The sequence below is a fragment of the Theropithecus gelada genome, chromosome 2, assembly GCF_003255815.1.
Source record: "Theropithecus gelada isolate Dixy chromosome 2, Tgel_1.0, whole genome shotgun sequence".
In the NCBI taxonomy this organism is placed as follows: Eukaryota; Metazoa; Chordata; class Mammalia; order Primates; family Cercopithecidae; genus Theropithecus; species Theropithecus gelada.
Window position 1 is genome coordinate 142,767,538 of NC_037669.1, and position 27,224 is coordinate 142,794,761.

Sequence of the window (27,224 nt, forward strand, 5' to 3'; positions counted from 1 at the left end):
TCAATTTTTTAAAAACTTGTTTTTGTTTGATCAAAGGAAGTATTTGTAGAAAAGATGAGTTGTTATTCATTCAACCTTTTGCCCCCCGCCTCCTAAAACACACACAATCTTTGTTACATTACCTCTGAATTCAGGTTTTAATTTAACATACTTAAGAGAACCCTAACCAAGATGACAGTCTCAAAAGATCAGTCACAAGCAACTCAAGCAAGTCAGCAAAAAAAGACGACAAATAACCAATACTTATGATACATCAATCATTCTTTTTTCCTTATACATCTTAAAAATTGGTTGTAGTTTCTCATTTTAAATGTGCTTTCCTCCTTTGATTTATGTAAAACGTCCAAAGATATAAATATCTTTATATACAAATAAGTAGTATGGCAGTACATGTGACTTTATACATTTTACATTTGTAATAAAAAAAATCATGAAAAGTTTGCTTTGAACCTGTTGGCAAATTCTAAAAAGAAACTAATTTGAAAGATTTATAAATCAAATTTGTTAAGTGGCCAAACTAATTTTATTTGAAAATAACAAAATTCTAACTCGAGCAAAGCTGGTTGGAAAGAAGGAATAACTGCCTTCTCTAAGCTTTGTCAGCTAGGAAGCAGATAGGAATTAACAATCCCAAGAAGAGAAGTTTTATGAAAAGAAATTGTAGTCATCATGCTGTAGAGTTTGAGCAGCTTATCTCAGAGGTTTAAACGGGTCCATCTCCCTAGAAGGTAGAAAAGGTGAATTAGCTATGATGTCATGATTTATGTAAATTATTGCTTTCCCCCTCCTTCTTCCCATCCCCATCACCTGCCTTCCTCCTGGCTCCTATTGGTTGCATATTGAATTCCTACACTTTTTTGGCTTTGTTTCAGAGCTTTAATCTGTCATCCACCTGTGTTGAGGTTATAGGAATGGAAGCTTCATTTTGTTTTGCATCATGTATTTATTTATTTAGTCCTCAAGGAAGTTACATGTTATTTATTTATTTATTTTTGCTTTATTTTGTTTTTAATTTTTAAAAATTTCAGTAGCTTTTGGGGTACAAGTGGTTGTTGGTTCAGTGGATGATGAATTAGGTACTGATGAATTATAAAATTGCAGTGCACCCATCACATAAGGAGAATACATTGTATACAATATGCATTATTTATTTTAAAAAATAATTTGGTAAGAGGTGCTGAGAGACCAAGTGCTACATGGAAAGCCACCACTAACAAGTAGGAGAGCTGGGATTTGAACCAGGGAGGCAGAACCCAGAGACTGTGTTAAAGGAAACTCGAAGCTATGCTACCTCACTGACTTTCATAAGGTTAGTAAATAACATTCAGTGCCATTTACTGAGCCTTCTAAGGATTCAAATGAATTCATGCTTGTCACCCTGTACTAGGCACTCCATTGACAACTGTAGGAGTAGGTATTAATAGCCACATTTTACAGACAAGGAGCAGTTGAGGGCTACTGACTGGGCCAAGACCACAGAGCTGACATTCAAACCAGGCCTCATAGGATGTATTTTAAGGCACATTTCCAACTACCACTTCATTTAAGGACTGTGCCAGGCTCAGGAAGCTCTCAGTAAATACTTTCTGCCTGAATGGATAGATGTTGATCTCATAACTCTTTCCATAAAATAGGCAAGAGGCAGTTGGAATAACTGAGACTATGAGAAGTTAGTGAGCTTGCTGGAGTCACTCAGCTAGTAAGCTGTGGAACTAGGCTGACAGCCCAAGTCTTTCCGCAATATCCTACTGGGGCAGGAATGCTGACCAGTCCCATGAGAGGCCAGCTGCCCACGAGAAAAGAATCTTCAGCAGACTGACTTTAAAACTGCAGCTCTTGTGCACTGAAATATTTAGTAGTGAAATTTTGTGATGTCTAAAAATTACTTTCCAAGAGTCCAGAAAGAGAGAGGGTGAGGAAATATTAACAATTTTGTAAGCATGGGTGACAGTATATATGTGTTCATTGCACCATTCCTTCAACTTTATGTAGATTTGAAGTTTTCAAAATAAAAAGTTGGAGGAGGAGGGGGGAGAGAGACAGAGAGGAGAGATGAAGGGAGGGAGGAAGAAAGGAAGGAAAAAAATAGACAATTCTGCTGGTGTACATTCACTTTCCGTGTCTCTGGTGCCCATGTACTGACAACCATGGAGTCCATCTACTGTCTTTCAACTATCGAGTGACTCAGCCATTAAGATCTCCAAAATATGGTGTCCAGATAAATGAAACTCGCTAAAAGGAACCAACGTACTGACACCTATGAATGTGTCTTTAAATTGAAAAATAATTCTCACGTTTAGCAAAGTATTATCAACAGTTCAAAGAGTAATCATATTTTCTTTCTTTCTTTTCTTTTCTTTTTTTTTTTTAGAAAAAGTCTTGTTCTGTTATCCAGGGTGTAAGTAGGCAGTGGCAAGATCTCAGCTCATGCAGCCTCAGCATTGTGGGCTCAGCTGATGCTCCCAGCTCAGCCTCCTGAGTAGCTGGGACTTATGGGTGCAAACCACCACATCTGCTTAATTTTTTGTATTTTTAGTAGAGATGAGGTTTCACCACGTTGCCATGGTCAAGACCAGTTCAAGGCTGGTCTTGAACTCCTGGGCTCAAATGATCCTCTTGCTTTGGCCTCCCAAAGTGCTGGGATTACAGGCATGAGCCACCGTGTCCAGCCAAAGTAATAATATTTTCAATAAATCTTGCAAAGAAAATTTACCACCCAGCCAAAATATGTAGAAACTGAAACTTCAGTATATAATTTAGCAAACATTCATTCACTTTGGATGAATTACAAGATTTAAATGCTCAATGTTCTCAGTCGCTATCATAAAAATAATTGTGGTGGATTGCTAGTTGGTAGTTTCTTTTCCTCTCCAGTACGTTTAAAGACCCAAACATTTAAATACAATACAATAGAACTGAAAATTTGTAGAATAAAAATGAAATACACAGTGAAATTTACTTGTAATACATGCATTTTACTGCTGATTTGGGGGACTTATTTATATTTTTCATTTTTAAAAAGTAATATATAATTAGTAAAATTTTTTAATACTGTAGGCTAGATTAAAGGAAAAAAGTTAGTCTTCTTACCTAGAAATAACAATTATTTAACTTTTGGTTGGATTTCCTTCTTTTTTTTTTTTTTTTCTATTCACAGAATTTTGTTTTCTCCTACTTATATAATTGTATATTATGTGCGATTTTTGTATCCTGCTAATAACTGTATCTCATAAGGATTTTCAATATTACTACAGTTTTGGGGGAAACATTCTTTTAAGATAGGGAGAATAAAATAATAAAAAGAGATACTGTGACAGGATATATAAGAAATTAGGTAACCTTACCTAGGCGAGGAGACTGGAGAGACCTGGGTGGATAGAAGACAAAGGCCGGAGGGAGACTTTCCAACTGAATAGCTTTATATATTTCTCCGTATAATATATATATATATATATAAATATATAAATAGCTTTATATATTTCTTTATATTTTCTCCGCATGTATACATGCACATATTTAGTTTTTGAGTTATACACATGTAATGCTTATTTAAAATAAATTTATTTATTCATTTATTTATTGAGACAGGGTCTTGCTCTGTCACACAGACTGGAGTGCAGTGCTGCGATCTCGGCTCACTGCAACCTCTGCCTCCCAGGTTCAAGTGATTCTCGTGCCTCAGCCTCCTGAGTAGCTGGGGCTACAAGCATGTGCCACTATGCCTGGCCTTCTTATTTAAATTTTAAATAAAATAATTTGAGTCATTTAAAGTTTTACCATAACATTACGTTACGTGAATAGACCTTTATTTACATATATTTGCATAATCCCCCAATTAGGGAACTCTCAAGTTTTATTTTATTTTTTTCTTCATACATCAATCTGTGCTTTTAATAACTTTATGTAAGTGTGTGAATAATTGCCTAATTTGATTTGGGTATTAGTTGAAATAATCAGACTGTGTTACTGTCTGCAAGTCTGTTTTTATTTTTAGTATTTTGTTGTTGGTATTTTACAATGTTATTTAGAGACTAAAGCCTGAGTGGTTTCCCTTTTTTCTTCCCATATAAGAACCACCTCTTTTTCTGTATCAGAAATCATATCAAATCTAGGTTTTGCACTGGTATGTTCTGTTCATCTGAGGAAGTGAGAACATGCCAGCCCAGACCACGATGTACTATTGCTGACATTGTACCCATATGACAAATGCTCATTTCAGGTGGATCTTCATATAAACATCATTGTAAATGTTTATATATAGTCAGAGTCCTTTGTCTCCAGAACTGTGGTCAACTGGATGTGAGGCTGAAAATTATAGCCAACTTCAGCCTGGGTGTCTTACTGTGCTCTGGGTTCCAGTAATGCAATGTGTCTGTCTCCATGAGCTGACAGACTGGGCTGACTGGACTTCCCAACCTGGGCTGGTTTTCTGCAGGTGGTCACACTTGCCCCCTCATTCCCTCAGTGCTGGTGGCCTGACCTGGCCTCCCTCGTGCTGAGAAGAAACAGCAAAAGCCTTAACTTACCCCACAGCAGCCACAACACTGGCAGTCGCCACAGAGGGTCCCCAGGAGGCCATTGACCACCTGGATGGCACAGAGAACCATCTGGATTCCTCCTACGACCAGCAGGATGGAGAAGAGGGTCAGATTCCAGGGAATCACATTGTCAGGCTTTTCGCACTCTTTCCACAAGGCTTTATCATTGAGATAATCCCTGTTGGTGACGTGGGGGACAAAGGAAACATTTGTAAAAAGTGTGCAATTGCCTCGACTAGAAAGTTACCATAATGATGTTTCTTATGCGCTACTTTCCATCCAAAACTAGCTTCAGGAGAAAATACTCTGTACTAACAATTTAAATACCACAAAACTTACAGTTTTTATTGAGTACACCCTGTGTGTCAGATCCTGTTCTAATCAATTCACACATATTCACGGTTTATTCCCCATAGAAACCTCTGGTTCCCTTTTTCGGTTTCACAAATAGGGAAGCAGAGGCACAGAGAGGCTAAGTTACTTTCTCCCAGGTCACACAACTGTCAGAACAATTTTCGTTAGCTGTCCAAAAAGACGGGCAAATTCACCATCTATGATGGGAACAGGAAAATGAAGACATTCCAGTGGTAGAATTTCACAAATGTTCACAACTTTATCCTAGCTATCGTTGTTAGAGAGACCGTTTTGACTTTTGACAGATGACTTGTCAAGTGTAGTGGCCATCTGAAGTCATGTAAAGTACAAATGTGTCATGTAGCTAAAGGGAAGAGCCTGATTTCAAGTCTTAATTTTAACTAAATTGTGAATTTGACTCACTATATTTTTGTTAACATGTAGGAATCTCTCATACACAAAGATGTAATTAGTTTTCTTCAAAAGGAACAAATATCTGTTGCCTTAATACATATTTTACATAAAATGTGAATTAGGAGAAACTGCAATATATTTATATTTTTATTATATAGAGAAAGAGTTTATTGCAATATAAAGGGCATTGTGGCCGGGTGCAGTGACTCGCACCTGTAATCCCAGCACTTTGGGAGGCCAAGGTGGGCAGATCACCTGAAGTCAGGAGTTCGAGACCAGCCTGAGCCCTGTCTCTACTAAAAATACAAAAAATAGCTGGGCGTTGTGGTGGGCACCTGTAATCCCAGCTACTTAGGAGACTGAGGCTGGAGAATTGCTTGAACCCGGGAGGTGGAGGTTGCAGTGAGCCGAGATCATGCCATTGCACTCCAGCCTGGGCAACAAGAATGAAACTCCATCTCAAAAAATAAAAGTAAAGGGCACTGTGCCTTGAAGGATAAATGTGAAGTATACTATTTTGAGGCAAAAATGAGTAAAGTGGGTAAAATGTTGTGGATTATTATGACTCTTCACATTCTTAGAGGTTCAAATTGGTCTCTTTGTTTCCTCCATCCTTTCAGAGCCTTAATGAAAAACTCTTTATCTATCTACTGAATTAATGTTGATGTTATTGTTTTTAGATCTTTATAACATTCATGGAAAAGGAAGGAATGAACATTTTGCTCTTGATTTCAAAATAAAACATTGTTTATAGCATTGATTCATCTTTTCATAAGAGTACAGGTACTAGTAGCTTGCTAGCTATGTGCCTTGTGTACTTACCTGTAAAATGGGAGTTACATTATCATATCATAGGGTTATTGTTAAGACTACGTGAGTTAGTATGAGTAAAGTGCTTGGATCAGTGCTTAGCATATAGTAAGTGCTCAGTAAATGCTAGTATTGTCATTATTTTACTTAATCTAAGCAGTCTAATCTACTGGAAAGAGCTGCTATTTTGGAGTCAGATGACCTGGATTTGAACCCAAGCATTCCCGTTAATAGCTATGTGTTCCTCATGCAAGTTACTTACCTCCTTTAGCATCAGTTTCTTTCTTTTTCTCTCTTTTTTTTTTTTTTTTAAAAAAAAGACATGGACGTTTCACTATACTGCCTAGGCTGGTCTCAAACTCCTGAGGTTAGTTCTCCCACCTGGGTCTCCCAAAGTGTGGTGATTACAGGTGTGAGTCACCACGCCCAGCCAGTGTCAGTTTGTGTAAGTGTGTGTGTGTGTGTGTGTGTGTGTGTTTTTAAATCTATATAACGGACTAAGAACCACATCACAATTGTGAGAATTCACTGAGATGATACTATACCTTCTGCATAGTTGTGTGAGATTGTCGTTTTTTTTTTTTTTGAGACTGAGTTTCATTCTTGTTGCCCAGGCTGGAGTGCAATGGCACGATCTCGGCTCACTGCAACCTCTGCCACCCGGGTTCAAGCGGTTCTCCCGCTTCAGTTTCCTGAGTAGCTGGGATCACAGGCACACACCACCATGCCCGGCTAATTTTGTATTTTTGGTAGAGGCGGGGTTTCTCCGTGTTGGTGAGGCTGGTCTCGAACTCCCAACCTCAGGTGATCCTCCCAAAGTGTTGGGATTACAGGCGTGAGCCACAGCGCCTGGCCAAGACTGCTCTTTTCAGTACTTTTTTTTTTCTCATTAAACTTTGCTTTAAAGGGTCTCAAAATTCTGTGGCAGATTTTTGGTCAAGTTGTTTCCATTAAAAAGTACTGGTTTTAGAAACTAATAACTTAGCCAGGCGTGGGGGCACACACCTGTAATCCCACCTACTTGGGAGGCTGAGGTGGGAGAATCGCTTGAACCCAAAAGACAAAGGGTGCAGTGAGCTGAGATTGCACCACGTCCAGCCTGGGTGACAGTGAGACCCCATCTCAAAAACAAACAAACAACCTAGTAACTTAAAACTGCTTCATGAAAAAAAAAAAAAAATCCCAAATGGTTCATAAAACATTCTCCTTTCCTTCTGAAGGTTTTAGGATGCATTGTTAACATTAACTAGCCTTTGACTATTAAACTTGAATGGCCAAATGAGACAGACGGTTCTGAGGTCATTCTTCTACCACTGATTAAGACTGTGGTGGCAGGTATTAGGGATAATATTCACTTAGTCTTCTGCGCTTTCTGGGAAGACTTGGTGATCTTGCCAAGCCTTCTGGTCAGCAACCTTCTTGTTCACTGTTTTGATGACACCCACAGCGATTGTTTGTCTCATATCAAAAACAGCAACATGACCCAGAGAAGGATAGTCAGAGGAGCTCTCAACACAAATGGGCTTCCCAGGAACCGCATTAATGACGGCAGCATCACCAGATTTCAAGAATTTAGGGTCTGCTTCTTGCCAGAATGGTGATCAATCTTTTCCTTCAGCTCAGCAAACTTGGAAACAATGTGACTTGTGTGACAAGCAGCAGAAGGGCGTAGCTAGCACTGATTTGGCCTGGGTGGTGCTTCATTTTAGCAGTGAAGCCAGGTGCTCCCATTGGTGGGTCATTTTTGCTGTTACCAGCAATGTTGCCACTACAAAAATCTTTGACAGATGCATTCTTAACACTGAAACCCCCATTTTCCCCAGGAAGAGCTTGCAGCATGGTGCATTTTAACAGACCTTAGTTGTAACATTGACTAGAGCAAAGGTGACCACCATGCTGGGTTTGAGAACACCAGTTTCCACTTAGCACATAGGTACCAACATCACCAACTTTGTAGACATCTGGAGGGGCAAGATGCAAGGGCTTGTCAGTTGGATGAGTTGGTGGTAGGACACAGTCCAGACTTTCAAGCAGCATGGTTCCATTGGCATTGCCATCTTCATGGGTGACTTTACATCCCTTGAACCAAGGCATGTTACTACTTGGCTCTAGCATATTGTCACCATTCCAACTGGAAATTGATACAGATGCTGCTGTGCTGGGGTTGTAGCCAATTTTCTTAATGAAAGAGCTAACTTTCTTAATGATTTTCTTGTGTCTCTTCTGACTGTAGAGTGGCTTGGTGGAATTCATTTTGTTAACATCAACAATTGGTTGTTTCATCCCCAGCAGGTAAGCAAGAAGGGCATGTTCATGGGTCTGCCCATAGAGATATCAGCTTCAGATTCACCAACACCAGCAGCAACAATCAGGATAGCACAGTCAGCCTGAGATGTGCCTGTAATCATGTTTCTGATAAAGTCTCTGTCCTGACCATCAATGACTCATGCAGTATTTGCTGGTCTCAAACTTTCACAGGGTGATGTGTCACACTCACACTCATCTTACCATTTATTCAAGACCCAAGCATACCTGAAGGAGCTCTTTCCCTTCTTAGCATCAAATTCATCGATGATTCTTTGGTAGATTATACCACATTTGTCGATCAGTTGGCAAGTAGCAGTGGACTTACCTGAACCTACGTGTCCAATAATGACAATATTGATATGAGTCTTTTTCTTTCCCATTTTAGCTTTGATTTAGGGGTAGTTTTCATGACACCTGTGTTCTGGTGGCAAACCCATTGTGAAAATGCCTTTTTTTTTTTTTTTTCAACATGAAACACCCGCCTTTCTGTTCTGCATTTTTCCATTTAGTCCTTTCTATCTTTATAATTTTAAAACATGGTAATTATAAAAGATTATAAAGATACAATATTTTCCAGGCACACTTGATGAAGAAAAGATTCTGAGGTGAAAGAATTGGCAATCCTGAGTCCCGGGCCTCTTTGGAGAGCCTGAACAGCAGTGGGATGACAGCACCTCCTGGTGGTAGGATTTGTGAAACGTTTATGGGGGAAAGTAGAAGCAAGGATTGAATTTGGGTGGCTGGAGAAATCACGAGTCCCTCTCCTGCTGCAGGCTCACCCCTCACAAAACACCACATGGCCACACTCAGGCCCTTCTCTCCCCTCAAACTCTCCGGTTCTGGCGGTCTTTGAGACTCTGGCAAAAAAGGCTGTGTTCACGTTCAGTTTGATCATTGTGTCCAACTCCCCAAACCCAGGGAGAGAGGGGTCCTGAGTTTTTCATGGACCTGGCAGTGAAGCAAGGAGAGCAGCAGTTTAGATGCACTTAACTGATGTTTTAAAGCATCCAATTATTATGCAGGTGTTTCCACCGGAGCTGTAGTAATACCATCAACATGGGAGCAGAAAGCCACAAATTTCACAGAACTCTCTTCTCAGCTGAGGACAGGAACCAGGGGGTCCGAATATGAATGCTTTGCTGGTCTGCTCTGTCTGATGAATTCAGATGCCACCTCCTCTGGAAGAAGCTCCACGATGCTTCTGCCCTCAGCCTGGGTTTGGTTTCCTTCTGTGCTCCCCAGCGCTCTGTGTTTCGTCCCTGTTGTACAGAGCCCCTGGACCCCGTGCTGCCACCAACTGTCCATTTGTTTGTCTTCTCTTCAGGACTATAAGCTCCCAAGGGCAAAGACCATGTGCCACTGTCTCTGTCCCCAGTTCCAGCACAGGGAGTGCTTCATAGACAGCAGCAGGTCTCATTTCCTGGGTCCTCTGTGCCAGGCTCTGGGTTAGCTGCTTTCCATCATCTTTCCTAATGCTCCAGGGAGATGCTACTTTACTTGAACAGTACTTGGCATAGAGTAACCTTCAGTAAACAATCACTGAATGAATGAACATATACCCATTTTACAGATTAAGAAGGTGAGGCTAATAAATGGAAGTGCCTGGGTTTGATCTTAGGTCTGTCTGACTCCAAAGCCATCGCTCTTATCCATTACACAAATGCCCTTTGTTGGAGCAGTTATTTCCTTAGCATATTTGAAATGATTTATTTATGACATTTGATTTATACATCTATAATGGTATGTGAATCAAGGGTTACTTATATCACAATAAAGAGTTTTTTTGAGCCTTATTTATGTCTGGTTGAAAGGATTGAAATTAAGTCAAAGAATCATTATAAAAGCATAACAATTTTAAAGTTTTAATCATGAAAATAAATTCCACTTACAATAATACTTTATATTCATAAAAATGAATAATAAGGCTGAATTAAGGAAGTATGTGGTCGGAACTGTGCTGAGTGCTTTATGTACCTCGTGTTATTTACTCTCATCTGAACCTGTGAAGTGCATGTTGCTGTTACTCACATTCATTTCACAGATGAAGCCTGAAAGATAAATGGTATACGACAGAGGTGTGGCTAGACCCTAAGTCAGCCAAGGGCAAAACTGGCTCCTAACATTTGTGAACTGTTTCTGGTTCATGAAAGCTAACATTACATGGTGCAAATCCAATATCATCCTATTAAGGTGGCTTTCAGCTCTTGGGAATATGTTCACAAGCAGCTTATGATATTCTTTGCTAATAAGTAATTTCTGAAGTGCAAATGCAGATGGTCTTAGCTGAATGTCAAAGCACAACATTTAACTGTGTTCAGTTCCGTGTCTTGGTGTCTGAACCACAGATGTGAGGGTGCTCTCCTTGCCTTTGACTCTTTCTAAGGAGGTGGAGAGTTGCAGCCTGGCCCAGTAGTGCCATGCATGGACCCATCCCTCCCTAACTACTGACCACTCCTGGCTCTTCCTCTATTTCCCCTCCTATGGCTGTCCCCACACCCTATGCAGGCTGCTTTCATTTCAGCAGCTCAGGGTCAAGGGAGGGATGGCCAATTGTCTCAGGGAGGAAGACCTTGGATGGGAGGAGGTTCTACCTCAAAGGAAGCCAAGAGGGTGTATTTCAAAATGCCCAGGTTTCTTTTTCCTTCTAGAGTGTTTCTTTAATATGGTTCTCAGGACAGAACAAGTTAACTACTTTTGCTCCCTCCCTTAATATTATCATCAACAAACATTTCTGAGGAAAACAGTGCTAAATGCTACGACATTGCAGAGCCCTGGATTTTGTGCACTAAATTCGAAATCTCAGAGTCCACCTTGATTAACTTCCCCTTTTTTCCTCACACCTAAACCTGATGACTCCATTTCAAACACTCTCTGAAATTTGTCTTTTTTGAGCCCCAATTCTGCTGCCTGGGTGATGTTCACCATCTTATCTGGATTATGATGCCAGCTTTTATCTCTCTTTAGTTCCTGAACCCTCCTATTTACTTTCCACATCACTAGCACCACCATGCCTCTAAAAGTCCAAAGTAGCCATGCCATGTCTTGCTTGAAGTCCTCTGCTGTGCCCTGATACCCTGAAGGTCTGGCTGCCTCTCAGTCTCACCACATCGTGTGGCGGTCCCTTCTGCAAATCTCTCCTCATTCACACTGAGCTTCTGCCACGCAGTGCTCTGATGTTCCCTAAGCATGGCAGCCCTTTCATGCCTGAAATGTGTTTCTCCTCCCTCACTGGAAGGCAAACTTCTGCTCATCCTCCAAAATCAGCCCATGTCACCTTCTCGAAGAAGATTCCCCCACACTCCTTCTCCATCTCACACTTTCTGCATTATGAGGATCTGTTCCATGTGTTCACCCTAACCCACATGCTGATAGGGCAGGAACCATGTCTATTCATTTTTTGTTCCATGTTTGGGATAGGCTTCAGCACAAAATAAGATACTTACGACACACACACACACACAGGTGTATATATACACCTATATATAAAAGTAGATATGTGTATATGTAGATATATAAATCGTGTGTGTGTGTGTGTATGTGTGTGTGTGTGTGTATATATATATTTTTTTTGAGACAGGGTTTGGCTCTGTTGCCCAGGCTAGAATGCAGAGGCATGATTACGGCTCACTGCAGCCTCAACCTCCTGGGCTCAAAAGATCCTCCCACATCAGGCACCTGGAGTAGCTGGGACTACAGGCATGCACAACCATGCCGAGCTAATTTTTTAATTAAAAAAAAATTTTTTTTTCTTTTTTTGTAGTGGGGCGGTGGGGTGGGGAGTTCTCCCTATGTTGCCCAAGCTGGTCTTGAACTCCTGGGCTCAAGCAATCCTTCCACCTCAGCATCCCAAAGTGCTGAGATTACAGGCATGAGCCACCACTCCCAGCCAATTAAAAAAAAAAATCCTGCTACTAATTACTAGCCATGGAGCCCTGGGAAAGTTAACTTTTTTCAGCTTCATTTTTCTCTTTCAGGGATAAAAATTCTTCTCAGATTTATGAGGAAGATTAGGTGAGATAATGCACATAAAAACACTTAGCACTTAATCATTGGGAAGAAAAAGAAGAAGGAAAAGGAAGAAGAGGAGAGAAAGAAAAAAGAGAAGGAAAAGAAGAAAAGGAGGGGAGGGAAGAGGAAGAAGAACAAGAACAAGAAGAAGAAGCAGTTGCCACCACGGTTGCCCTTTGGTAATAAGGGACAAATGACAACTGTCTCAAGTTTTCTCGTTTTGGCTCATACAAGTGACTGATCCTTTCTAGTCTCTGAGCAGCTGTGTATGAGTGTTAGGTTTCCAGCTATAACAACAGTTACTATATGCTGATTGGATAAGAAGATTCCACAGACCCTTTTAAACTATCAGATACTAGTATAGTACAGTATAGTAAAAGGAGTAGGAGGTAGAATCCAATGAGTTTTGCCAACAGGGAATCTAGGCAAAAAGCAGACAGTATGAGTCAATATAAATTGTGTTCTAGAAAAAACACTGTGACTTCGAGTGAGAAAACTTGGATTTGAGCTTCCGCCATTAAGAAACTGTATTCCTCTGTCAAGTCACTTGTCCTCTCTGGGCCTCGGCTATCCTGCCTCCGAAGGAGAGTTAAATAATCTCATAAACTTTTTGTGAGGATCAAATGAAACAATGTAGGTAACAGCACTTTGTTAACTGAAAACACCAAGCTATAGAAAGTTCAATTATTGCCGTAAGAAATTCAAGGTGAACTTCCGCAGTCAGAGGGAAGATTTGGAGCTGGCAGTGGTAGATAATATCAAAAAGGAATGTGAGTTCTTGTTTCAGAAGGGAGGAAACAGGATTTGAGGAGACAACAGAATGCTGCTGAAGGTTTGCCAGATGGCAAAGAGGGTGCAGTGAGACCTGGGCCCATCCCCTGAATGCCCTTCCTGTAGCCATCATGGTATATTTTATACCTTGCGCAAAGAGCAGCCTTACATCTTACATGGGATTAAATTAAAACATAAGTAGTCAAAATCATTCTTAAATAGCCCATAAATCATCTGGAAACTGTGATATATACGGTTTTGTAATACATCCCTGTACAGTAATTTTTGATCACATTATAGTTTGAAGCAGCTGTACAGATGTCTCGGTGTTCAAATCATTCTCCCTTTAGGTAATTATCAAAGCTGTACAATGAACAGAAGATAGAGAATTCTGAAACGTTCCTGCTTGCCTGCAACGTTTACTCCATTCTGTTTTTATTATTAAATATTTATAATCTGGTACCTGTTCTTGATACTGGTTAGTTGCTTTTGTGAGGGGTAGATAAAATAACATAGTTGAAAGTATCTGTTACAGAGCAATGCACAATAAATGGCTGCAATGAGAATGAAAACTTGCTTCCCCAGAAGTACTAATATGGGGAACTTCAAAAAGTGGTTTCCTGTCCTTCCCTCAGTTTGGCATTTCGTGGGGTGGCCCACAGGCCAGCTGTCACTCCTGACCTTGGGCATTGATCCCATCCCATCCCAAGCAGGGCGTGCGTGTGTGAGGGGAGGGTGTTAGGTTCTGCAGTCAGAACATGTGAGGCCATTGTATGGCTTTGGAGTGTTGTTTGGCATCTGTTGTGTTTTCTTTCTCCCTCCTCTGTTTTGGACATAGATTTATTTCAACCGACTTTGATTTTCTAGGGTAGTATTATTCATATAACAGAAAAAATATGTTTACTGCGGCACCGATGTTGTTGCTGGAATTAATAGAGGGCTCCTTGAAGCAAGACATAATCTGTAGTTTCACACACACACCCCTAGGTGGAGAGAGTGAGCTGTCAGGGGAAGAGCCTCAATGGGGGCAGGGTGGGGGGGCTCAGCCTGCTGGGATTTGAGTTCGATGCTCAAGCAAGTCAACCCCATGGTAGCGTAGCCCCAACAGTCCTCTCTGCATGATAAGGGGGCTTTTCACACAGTAGACTAAATGTATTTGGAAACTGCTGCACAAGATATGAGGATGTTAGAGACCTTGTATTGCTTAACTATGAGAAAGGTGGGGATGTTTCATATGGGACATCTGTGAACAAATCGAGACTGTGTATCACAGAGAACTAGGCCCCTTCACTTCCCCAGCCTGAAGCCATTCTTAAGGTTCTTTAGACTCTCACAGTAAATGAATACGTAGAGATTTGAGTTAATATATTGGTGTTCTACAGATTATTTTTAGGCATGAATCCATTCTTCATGTGCAGGAAGACCCAATAATTATATTTCCTGACTCTGTGGGATGTGCCAGTCCCTGTCAGACAGAGGGGCTGAGATGGTGAATGAAACAAAGATGCTCCAAGCCCCCTTGGAGGTTAAAGTCTAGTGCAGCTTGGCCTGACAGATCCATTTACCATGATGGAAATGTTCTAGATCTGTCCTATTCAATACAGTAGCTACAAGCCCTATATGGCTGCTGGGTACTTGAAATATGGCTAGTGTGATTAAGGAACTGTATTTTTAACTTTATTTCATTTAAATGAATTTGAGTTTAAGTAGTTCCACGTGGCTGCTGGCTACTGGACTGAACAGTGCCGTCCTGGTCAGCGCAGGACAGAAAGATGTGTACTATGAAAGGCTAAGACTTGAAGTTAGAAGTCCTGAGTTTGAGTCCGGCACTGTCCTCAACTAACAATGTGACTTTGAAGCTTGTTAAACTTATTAAACCTGCCTTGGCACAGAGTAATTACCTCTTGAGGTTACTATGAATATTAAATTATAAATTTGTGGGATAAAGATCTTTACAGCCTACAAAATACCATGATAATATGAAATGTTATTTTAATGAGGCTATTAACATTAACACGAGAAACCTACAATGATTTCAATGTCATTTTCTGTACATGCACTTAAACGATTGTTTAATTATAGGCAATTTGGGGTATTAGTGAAAGCCCTTGGGCCCAGTTAGTAATTATTCTTGTTTTCTATTATAAGATTTGCAACGAAAACTATTACTCTGTTTATTAATACTATTAGTTGCCTTGTGTTGCTGCTAGTAAATATTTGGGTGCAAGTGATGACACAACAAATATCTTCCTTCCCTCAGGCTAAAGGAGGCATCTATCCTCTTTTAGTTATTTCTCCTGGGATCTGTCAAAGGAGCAATTCGAAGTGAGATTCTATGCAACTTTGCTGTACTCCACAACTCCAGCTCTGCCTCAAAGGAGCACTGAGCCTGAGACTTGCATAAGGATGAAGACATGACATTGTGTGCAGTCTCCCCTTGGGCAATTTATCTGCCCGTGCCCCTTGTGGTGACAGGTGGGCATTGCAGGGTGTGGTCTTACCCGTCGTGGAAGGGGTAGCCCCATGTACTATTGGCCATGAGGCATTTAGGACCCTTGTTGATTGAAATGGCTGAGACGATAAACGAGTATCCAGCTCCCAAGAATCCAACCACAGCAAATATCGTGGAGGTGAACATCTGAAAGAGAGGGAGAGAGACAGTCAAATTCTCCAGGTGGTCCAGAGGATACACTCAGCAAACCTAATCCACCTGCTGTTGAACATGGTGACTACAAGAAGTTATGGGGTAGGAGCTGGTCTTTATAGTAGATGGGGCCTGTGGGGTCTTCTAGAATGAATTTTGGTATCTTCTTTTCCCTTCTTCATTCTCATTTCCATTTCTTCACCTTTTCATTGATGACGGAGGTGTTGATTCTGTTACCTTTGAGCCATGGGCTTTTAATCTTGTTAAAGATAAACTCTCCTCCCCAAGGCTGATATATAAAGCCAATCTATGATAGAATCAAAGAACCTTAGGATTGGCAGTAATCTTTTTTTTTTTTTTGAGACGGAATTTCGCCCTTGTTGCCTAGTCTGGAGTGCAATGGCATGATCTCAGCTCACTGTAACCTCCACTTCCCAGGTTCAGACGATTCTCCTGCCTCAGCCTCCTGAGTAGCTAGGATTACAGGCATGTGCCACCACGCCCGGCTATTTTTTTGTATTTTTAGCGGAAACAGGGTTTCACCATGTTGGCTAGGCTGGTCTTGAACTCTTGACCTCAGTTGATTTGCCTGCCTTGGCCTCCCAAAGTGCGGGGATCACATGAGCCTCCGCACCTGGCCCGGCAGTAATCTTAAAAGTTTGCTGGTCAAATTATCCTGCTAAGGCCAGTCACTATGGTGTCTCATGTGACAGGCAGGTTCTACTTATGAGAAAGAGTAAAAGTTTAGAACCCCTCCTCACAGGCCCTCATTACGCTCCTTAAGGCCAAAAAGATCAAGTCTAACCTGTCTTCCATTTAGCATCAGTCTTTAAAATATCTGAAGATTGCCTTGACATCTTTCACCCCTTCTACCACCCTTGGAGCGTTTTCTCTTCTTTAGGTTAAACAATCCAAAAAATTCCATTCTTTTAAATATTTTTCTATGATGGAGATTAATTAATGAAAAACAGATTAGACTACCATATTTTTTTTCAATTTTAAAATCAAAATAGAATTATTGACTGCAAAAGGCAGAAGCAATCCTGGAGTCCAACTAGGTTAACTCCCTCTTACGTATGAAAAAACGTAGGCCCAGGGATGTTAAGAACTTTTGCAATATCCATTCTAGACAATAACTAGAAAGTAGCATGAAAACATTTAAAATTTTGGAGAAACAGGCAGAAAACGATCACCTCTATTGCTTTGATGACAAAGCACAGGGTTTAAAGTCAGCAGACCCAGACCCAGGCTCATATCTCAGCTTTGCTAGTCTTCTCTGATGTAATGACTTTGCATAATGAATGTGTCCTCAGAGCTTTAGTTTTATCATCTTAAAATGGGCATGATAGAGCCTACCTAAAATGTCTGTTGTGAACATTAGACGTGGCAACCTAAGTTAAACATCAGCTATTTTCCCTTTCCCCTTTCATGTTATTAACAATCTTATCATAGTACATTATCTGGGATGGGGCGGGGTTTGAAGGTGAAGAGGACCTGATTGTGCCTGGGTGATTGGAATCTATGTAATAATGGAGTTCTACTTTAGCTGGTATCCATTTTCATATCATAAATCAATGTATTTTGGATGCAACTTTTTAAAAAATTATTTTTAATAGAAAATTTAACTCTTTTGCCAACTCATCTGATTGATGCAACGTTTTGATATCGAGCTCTAACTTCATGTGCTTTGTCTGACTCTCCTTGTAGAACTGACCCTTCATTCTTCATCTCTTCCAACCCCTGTACTCTAGATTGCACAAACTTCTATCACAGCACAATGCCTCTAATACAATAATGCCTAGGGTTTTGTTGTCGTTGTTGTTGTTGTTGTTGTTGTTGTTGTTGTTTAGACAGGGTCTTGCCCTGTCACCAGGCTGAGTGCAGTGGCGCAATCACAGTTCACTGCAGCCTCGACTTCCTGAGCTCAAGTGATCCTCCCACCTCAGCCTCCTAAGGAGCTAGGACTACAGGCATGCACCACTATGCCCAGCTAATGCATAGCTTTTTATGGCTGTCTTCTCCAAATAGAGCACAAGTTCCTTGAAGTCACGAACAATAAGTTATTTGAAGATAGGGCATTGTTCCAAACTTAGCATAGTCTTACAGTTTTTCTTCTTCCTAGCTTATCAAAGTCACTGGATAACTATTTGTTGCATGTTTTCAATGGCTAAGGTTTCATATTACTAATTGTTTAGATTTTTTCCCTTATTGTTTATGCTTAGGGTATCTAAATCCACTCTCAGCAGCAAGAACATTCATGACTTTAACCTAGGTCAGAAGTAAGTGAACATTTTGGCCAATTTCTCATGTTAGAACAGGCAATCTCTTTTCCAAAGGATATATGGTTGAATAAGTTTGAGAATTGCTGGATTACATAAATAAGTTTCATTCCTGCTGCACTTCCAAAAATATAGTACTTATGAGACATGAATTTGTGTGACCTTCTGAGAAGGAAATCTACTATGTATGCTGGAGTATAAGGAAAATCATTCACTCTCATATATTCCTCAGAAATGAAGGAATTACCTTAGAGTTGAGTCCTTATTTCATCTATCAGGCAATAAGGTATTTCCTCAAACACTTTATTTTGAACAACCAAGTACTGCGCAGAGAAGACATCAATCAGAAACAACTCAATCATTGTTAGATGACAGAATTGTGTTAAAAACTTTTTCTTAACACATATTTATTAATTATTATAAAAAGGTTGACCCCATAGTTCCTAGTTCTGGAGATTATAGTTAACAAACCTTTTAAAGGGCATTCTAGGTCTGGTGTGGTGGCTCACAACTGTAATCCCAGCACTTTGGGGGGCCGAGGCGGGCAGATCACGAGGTCAGGAGTTTGAGACCAGCCTGGCCAATATGGTGAAACCCCATCTCTACTAAAAATATAAAAAAATTAGCTGGGCACGGTGGTGTGCGCCTGTTGTCCCAGTTACTCAGGAGGTTGAGGCAGATGAATTGCTTGAACCTGGGAGGCGAAGGTGGCAGTGAGCTGAGATCATGCTACTGCACTCCAGCGTGGGCAACAGAGCAAGACTCCATCTCAGAAAAAAAAAAAAAAAAATAGCGGGGTGCGGTGGCCCATGCCTATAATCCCAGTTACTCAGAAGGCTGAGGCAGGAGAATCGCTTGAGCCAGAGGCAGATCTTGCAGTGAGCCGAGATTGCACCACTGCACTCCGACCTAGGTGACAGAGCAAGACTCCATCTCAAAATAAATAAATAAATAAATAAACGGCATTCTAAAATAAGCACACTTCGTGTTGATAATTGTGGAGATCTCTACTATATACCTGTAGGAGGAATGTTTGAACATTGTCTTTGTCTTTTGAGAGTTGATATTTGTGACTAATGGTGAAATTTTCCCTGACAACATCATACATAGACACATAAGTGTTGTATTCAAACTTAAGTGGAAAAGAAGATGTGCTGTGGGAGCCTTTTGATGGCTCAAAGTGTGTCTTTAGTAGTAGCAAAGACATTGATGAAAAGAAACATGAATATTTATTTATTTTAAAATAAATGGGCCGGGTGCAGTGGCTCAAGCCTGTAATCCCAGCACTGTGGGAGGCTGAGGTGGGCAGATCACTTGCTCCCAGGAGTTCGAGCCCAGCCTGCGCAACATGGCGAAACCTCATCTCTACAAAAGCTACAAAAATTAGCCAGCCATGGTAGTGCGCTCCTGTAGTCCCAGCTACTCAGGAGGCTGAGGTGGGAGAATTGCTTCAGCATGGGACATGGAGGTTGCAGTGAGCCGAGATCACACCACTGCACTCCAGTATGGGTGACAGAGTGAGACTCTGTCTCAAAAAATAAATAAATAAATGGGAGAAATGTCAGTTCACAATCAATATATTAAAATTATTTCATATTTTATATAACATGATTTAAAATATGTTTATGTCACAGAAAGTTTATGTATTAGTTTTGGTTAAAGAGCTTTTTTGAAGTTTCTTCATGGGAAAATAAGACATGGTTTTATGTTCAGATTTGCCTTATATCTGCAGTTGAGTATCCATGGTACTTGCAGGTTTCCATTCTTATTGGATCCCATAAGTTTTTTTTGTTGTTTTTGTTTTTGTTTTTCCTGTGAGTCCTTATAAAAAAATACTTTGGAAAATACTGCTACAATTTTTTTTTTTTTTAGTTTATTTTAAATAGAGATGGGTCTCACTGTGTTGCCTAGGCTGTTCTCAAACTCCTGGTCTCAAGCCATCCTCCTTCCTTGGCCTCCCAAAGTACTGGGATTACAGTACTGGGATTCTGAGCCAACATACCTGGCCTACAGTTCTTACTGAGAGCTTATATGGCTGGTTTCCTGTTTCTTAGCCACCTCCATGCTCCAACCAAATTTCTGTTCAGTTAGATACAGCTAGTATAACTCTAGGATTAGAGCAAGCGAAATCTTACACTTAGGGCAGTTTCTTCTAATGCTACCTACTGCCCTTTCAGAAATAGGTTCTGAGTGGTCTGGAAACATTTGTTGACATATGGCAGATTGAGCTGTCCTCATGAAAGACTAGGTGGTCACAGAGAAAAACAGATTCTATGAAGGAGGGGAGTCTCGGCACATTTTATGGATAAATCACAGGAAGCAAGATACATGCTGAGTCATGTTGCTTTAAGTTATTTCACATTGGGAAGTCTTAAAAATGACAAATTCTCTAGAATCAATTCTTAGAGATATGATCAGTAGAAAAGCCAGCATAGAATAAGTTCAATTCATCATGGGTTTCATGACACAAAATGTTAAAAGAAAGAAAGGCCGGGCTTGGTGGCTCACGCCTGTAATCCCAGCACTTTGGGAGGCCAAAGCTGGCAGATCGCTTGAGCCCAGGAATTTGAGACCAGACTGGCCAACATGGTGAAATTCCATCTCTACAAGAAATAAAAAGATTAATGAGGGGTGGTGGTGTGTGCTTGTAGTCCTAACTATTCGGGAGGCTGAAGTGGGAGGATCGCTTGAGCCCAGGAGGCAGAGGTTGCAGTGAGCTGAGATTGCACCACTGCACTTCCTCCTGGGCAACAGAGCCAGACCCTGTCTAGAAAAAAAGAAAAGAAAAGTTCTTGAGATCAAGTTGACTACATTAGAGAGTAGACACTTCAAAATTGGTATTATTTATAGTAAATAGGTAAAAGTCCTGGGATATCTCTGGAAGGAGACAGTAATTGAGAACAGTGGGGACCTCTGAGAAGGGAAGTTGGCAGACTTTGGAATCAGATAAGGGAGTCTTCCTTTGTGGTTTTTGTGCCATGGGCATGCTGTACCTGGTCTAAGTGAATAAATGGTGAAGAAGGACACTACTGTGTTGTGGCCAAAGGTATGGATTACAGGCAGATGGATCTGGATCTGAGTTCTGGTTCCTCCCTCACAATCTTGGGAAGTTAATCTTTTTTATTCCAGTTCTTCTTCTGTAAAATAAGGCTCATTAATAAGTACTTGCCTTACAGATAATACATAAGATAGCCTAACCAGTAAAGGTACACACCTCTTGAAAATCAGATCAACCCCAGGTGGGATAGGCTACTAGCAATCCCCAGTACCTCACTGATAGGACACCTAGAATTATTTTTCCTGTTCCCAAGGTTTGGGTAATTTCCCAAGACATTAGCAAGCACTTGATCAATGTCATTATTATATTATAGTATTTTTGTTATCATATTCTCACATGCACTTACTTTCCACAAATACAGAGAGCATAACTCTGGAGAGAAAAAATTCAACGGGCTAATTCCCTCATAGCTACTCAGCGCACATATTCTGCTCACGTTGTTAATGTGTATAGCATATGCTGCAAATGTTTCCCTTGAAAGAAGACGTGCAATCATATGTCCTCTAATTCAACAATTGTCAGCTTGAAGACCTCCCTTTCTGTTGGGCTCTGGAGACAGACAGGTACCATCAGATCCCAGCTCTGTCTCCACACATGTTGTGCCCTGGGGTCATGTAGGTGCTTATGTTGGCCAAAGCACATCCTGAGGGCATGGACATTCCTCCTTAGTAAGGAGGAATAGAGACTGCCTGAAGTCTTTTTTCTTCTTAAAAATTAATATCCTCTATTTTTTACCTGGGCTAGGCTTGGGAAGGGAGTGGGGGAAGTGGCAGTCAGAAACTTAACTTGCAGGAGCCCCAGTTTCCTCATTTATAAAATGAGGAGTTTAATGCCGAACTCAGAGGGTTGTTGTGAGGACTGAGCGTGATAAATATGGAAAGCCCATTTTCTCTCCCAGATGTTCACTTACTTCATTCATCCAACAAGTACTTATTGAGGATCTATGTGTCCTCCATACCCTAGGCACTTAGTTGGTAGTTCCCTCCTCTTCCCTTACACCAATGCTTGCAAAATCTTCCCCTAGAACTTACAACATCCTTATGAGAGATAGTAACTGCCACGATCCGTTTTGTAGCAGAGGATTTTGAAGCATAGAAAATCTTTACTGAAGATGTCGGTGTGGTGGCTCACGACTGTAATCCCAGCACTTTGGGAGGCCAAGGCAGGCAGATCGAGAGGTCAGGAGTTTGAGACCAGCCTGGTCAACATAGTGAAATCCCGTCTCTACTAAAAATACAAAAAATTAGTTGGGCGTGGTGGCGGGCGCCTGCAATCCCAGCTACTCGGGAGGCTGAGACAAGAGAATCGCGTGAATCCAGGACTCGGAGGTTGCAGCAAGCCGAGATTGCGCCACTGCACACCAGCCTGGGCGGCAGTGCAAGACTCTGTCTCAAAATATAAATAAACAAAAATAAAATATGTCAAAGTAGAATAAAAATAGGAGCTTAAGGAGAAAGCATCTGGAAAAAAAAGAAATAAAATTCCATACTTTTTTCTTTCTTTCTTTTTTTTTTTTTTTTTGAGACGGAGTCTCGCTCTGTTGCCCAGATTGGAGTGCAGTGGCCGGATCTCAGCTCACTGCAAGTTCTGCCTCCCGGGTTTACGCCATTCTCCTGCCTCGGCCTCCCGAGTAGCTGGGACTACAGGCGGCCGCCACCTCACCCGGCTAGTTTTTTGTATTTTTTAGTAGAGACGGGGTTTCACCGTGTTAGCCAGGATGGTCTCGATCTCCTGACCTCGTGATCTGCCTGTCTCGGCCTCCCAAAGTGCTGGGATTACAGGCTTGAGCCACCGCGCCCGGCCTTTTTTTTTTCTTTCAATATATTCCATTTTTCTAAAGGAATGGTCTTTCTTAAATCTTCCTCAAGCTGGCTGTATTTCCAAGGAATGAGGAGGTAGATTAGGGATGCTTTTGGCCTGCAGGACCTCTGCAAGAGGGAGTCCTCAGAAATGCTCACTCAGGAGGCATCTCTAGGGGGCACTGATGAGCCAGGCACGCGAAGTGCTGACCACGGCACACAGACTGCATTAGGACATGACCAAGACCTTTCTTCAAAACAGGGAGGTTGATCATCTGGCCCTGCCTATGGGTGGGGTGGGCCTTGATCTATCTAATATGCTTTAAGGATGGTGAAATGCCTGCCTACCCAAGACACGTCCTCATCAATCTACCTTTGGTCTCATTATTAAAGACACTCCTTTGAGTCAAATCCAAGATTTACAAAAGGCTCTTAATAAAACACATACTTAACATAAACGAGTTGACAAAATTAATTTGCTGCCCCACTGGGCCCTGAGAGATCCATTTTTTAGAAGGATTAGAGGGCAGGAGATATTGACCAGCCACCGATATGCTGCCAAGAAGCCACTGGGAATCTCGGGTTTGGGAGGATGAAGCTGTGACCTGAAAACAAACCCAGGCCAGGGTTCTCACTGTTTTTGCTCCAGGGCTCACTTTTTCCGGCTCTCCTTTAGCCTAATTTATTTCAAAGAGCGCAGGTCTTTGGAGCTGAACTTCAGTCTCGCTCTGCCTCAGAGGAGAGCCATTTTCTCGGCTTTACCAAGAAACTATGAATCAGGAATCCAAGATTCTTTCCAGCTTATTGTCTTGCTTTATCTCTGCAGCCACCACATCCTGCTTCTCCTATCTCCTACTTGGTTTTGCTATCCGAGGAAAGGGAAGAGAATGGTGCAGTGGGCCTCTGGGGAATGTTCCAGAAAGATATAATGAAGATGAGAGGAGAGAGAGAGGAGCCAGGAAAATAAATGACAGCGAGCAGACTGTAGAGAGGACAGAGGATTCAGCCTAGCAGCTGGTGGCCCAGTCTGTGTCTGCCTCACAGGCCTTTCCACCTGCAGGGCTTCCTATGCACTGCTCCCTATGCAATGCTCCACAGAAGCCCTGTGTCCCTGAAGGAGCTGGAGCCTGCAGGGGAATGCGTGAGCCTTTGGAAAATAATTCAGAACTTCAGCAGTGTAGTTCTCTCCAAATTAGTCTGTAGTTTTTGCTTCTTGTCTGACAAAATGTAAATACCTCATTTTGGAAAAATGATTAGCCAGGTGAGGTGGTGAGCACTTGTAGCACCAGCTACTCAGGAGGCTGAGAGGGGAAGATCGCTTGAGTTCAGGAGTTCCAGAAGTTTGGGACCAACCTGGGCAACATAGTGAGACCCTCAACCACCTCAAAAAAAAAAAAAAAAAAAAAAAAAAGAAAGAAAGAAAGAAAGAAAAAAATGATTATTGCTTGATGCTCCAAAGCCTCAGAACATAACATTAAGCAAACAAGAGTCTGAAGCCGGGGACATGAGCTCAATGGCCTTAGGGGCAGGAAAGGGATCCTAACTGAGTAGAGCAGCCAGGGTGGACCCTGTGGAGCTCAGGCAGACCCAGTGAAGGCTGCTGTTGTGCCAAAATGCAGGCTAGGGGTGCCAGATTAATTTTTTATTTCTTGGGGAAAAAAAGTCAGATACCTAGATACTTTATGTTCTATCTCTGAATTTTTAAAAATTGGCAGCTGATTAAAAAACAAAACAATCAGCTGGGTGTGGTGACTCACGCCTATAATCCCAACACTTTGGGAGGCCAAGGCAGGTGGATCACCTGAGGTCAGGAGTTCGAGACCAGTCTGACTAACATGGTGAAACCCTGTCTCTACTAAAAATAAAAAAGAAGTTAGCCGAGCATGGTGGCAAGCGCCTGTAATTCCAGTTACTCAGGAAGCTAAGGCAGGAGAATTGCTTGTACCCAGGAGGTGGAGGTTGCACTGAGCTGAGATTGCATCATCACACTCCAGCCTGGGGGACAAGAGCGAGACCTGATCTGAACAAAACAAAACAAAATAAAACAAAAAATCAAAGACAAGAAATCCTTCTGCTGGCTACCCAGCTTGTGGTCGACCCTGGCCCAGGGCAGCCATGCTAGGTGCCTTAGTTTACAGTCTGGCACAGCTGGTCCTTTGATGGACACTGCCTCGTCATTTGGTTATTTGGAGGAGTTACCCTCAACTCATGCCAACGGCAGCTTCCACATGGAGGCTTAGACAGCCCCCACAGACAACTTGTATTGGGAAGACCAAATATTTCAGATCCTATTGACTCAAAACTTTCTTTTATGAAATGTACTTATAAAAACATTTTTTTTCGGCAGTGGCTCATGCCTGTAATCCCAGCACTTTGGAAGGCCGAGGCGGGCAGATCACCTCAGGTTGGGAGTTCGAGACCAGTCTGGCCAACATGGAGAAACCACGTCTCTACTAAAAATACAAAATTAGCCGGGCATGGTGGCACATGGCTGTAATCCCAGCTCCTTGGGAGGCTGAGGCAGGAGAATCACTTGAACCCGGGAGGCAGAGGTTGCAGGGAGCCGAGATCGCACCATTGCACTCCAGCCTGGGCAACAAGAGTGAAACTCCATCTCAAACAAACAACAACAACAACAAAACAAACTTTTTTGCCTTCATCTTGGACTTCATTTACATCTAATTTTAAAAACCAAGTTTTGTTTAATACTTAGAATGCTATTTCACTTCTCACTGTGGTTATATGTAAACCTAAAAACAAAAATCAAGCAAAAGATCCTTTATTTTATATTAGCCAGTCTTTAGCCTTTTACTCAACATCAGGTATGAAATGTTAGATTTCTGAAAGAAATGACCCTTCTTTCTTTTCATCCCTATTTTCTTAATTGCTAGTTTTAAAAAAATCCTCATCTCCAACTTCTACCCCCAAAAGTTCACAACGTATAATGGGAAAACAAGTTATAAATATCTTCTTTTCATTTATAATTACATAAAATATCATTTGTTATATAAAACATATATTACATGATTATATTAAATTGTGGGTTTTAAAAAATCTCTTTGTAAATGATGATTTTAAATGTTAACATAACAATTATCAATACTTATTTGGGACTCATGACATTATATTTTCTTTGACTGACCTTTGAACTCACATGGAAACTGTAATGTATGCACATCGGACCAACCTCAGCCTTTCACGTATGCGCAATATTTTTTGATTGAATAAATGAACAAATAATGCTAAGAAAGAAATGTTAAAAGGATCCTGCTTCAGAATGGATAGATGCACCTTTCCCTTTAGGAAGTTAAAGTAAATGTGGTTAATTCATTATTGTGGTTCATGAATCTTTTAGGTGGACATGTGAACCATGGGGGATTACAGGAGAAATTGGACTTCCTCATTTTTCAGACCAGTAATTCCAGTTCTACTGTGCTTCATTTCTGCCTCATCAATATATCTAACTCTTAATATTTTTTGTCAACTCTCATTTTATTCATTTATATCACTACATGAATGAAAAATTAGAATCACTGGCAGATAGAAACACAATATAATTGCATTTTAGTTAAATAATGTTGCATTCATTCCTGGAGCCTAAGACTTGTCCTCTCTTTGTTATAAAGGGAGATTATGAAGGGTAAAAAATAGTAAAGACGACTGGGCACGGTACCTCACACCTGTAATCCCAGCACTTTGGGAGGCTCAGGTGGGTGGATTGCTTGAGTCCGGGAGTTTGAGACCGGCCTAGGAAACATGCCAAAACTCTGTCTCTACTAAAAATACAAAAAAATCAGCTGGGTGGGGTGGCATACTTGTACTCCCAGCTACTTGGAAGGCTGAGGTGGGAGAATCACTTGAGCCCAGAAGGTCAAGAGGTCAAGGCTGCTGTGAGCCAAGATCTAGCCTGGGCAAACAGAGTGAGACCCTGTCTCAAAACAAAACAAACAAACAAACAAAAAAAAAAAAAAAGAAAGAAAAGAAAAGAAAAAAGAAAGACTTATGTCTATCAAAATAAGATATTTTTCTTGAAAGTATCAAAAGCATTGAAGGAGAATTGAATAAGAATGACATTCTATGTTGTTGAAAGATATAGCACATCTGTGTAGCACCAGAGCTTGTCCCATACTTGAGAAATTCTGGTCTAATCCAGCTTCCTGCTTTATACATGAGCAAAGGGAGGCAGAGCAGTACAATGACTTGCTCAATTGTAGAATGGGTCCTATCCCCAAGACCCAGCAT

General features: G+C 41.2%; 1 protein-coding gene across 2 annotated transcripts in view; it reads right to left on the minus strand.

Annotated features, from left to right (window-relative positions):
- The window catches only part of TM4SF4 (transmembrane 4 L six family member 4), a 29,769-nt gene continuing 2,545 nt past the window's right edge, over positions 1-27,224 (minus strand). Inside the window, exons 3-5 of one of the 2 annotated variants that reach the window (XM_025375099.1) lie at positions 15,704-15,840; positions 4,527-4,716; positions 1-721 (exon numbers count right to left, since the gene is read on the minus strand). In XM_025375099.1, coding sequence (XP_025230884.1) covers positions 704-721; positions 4,527-4,716; positions 15,704-15,840 — 345 coding nt within the window. In that variant the 3' untranslated portion in view covers positions 1-703. Of the gene's footprint in view, positions 722-4,522; positions 4,717-15,703; positions 15,841-27,224 lie in introns of both variants that reach the window. The other variant, XM_025375101.1, reaches the window with a different exon arrangement.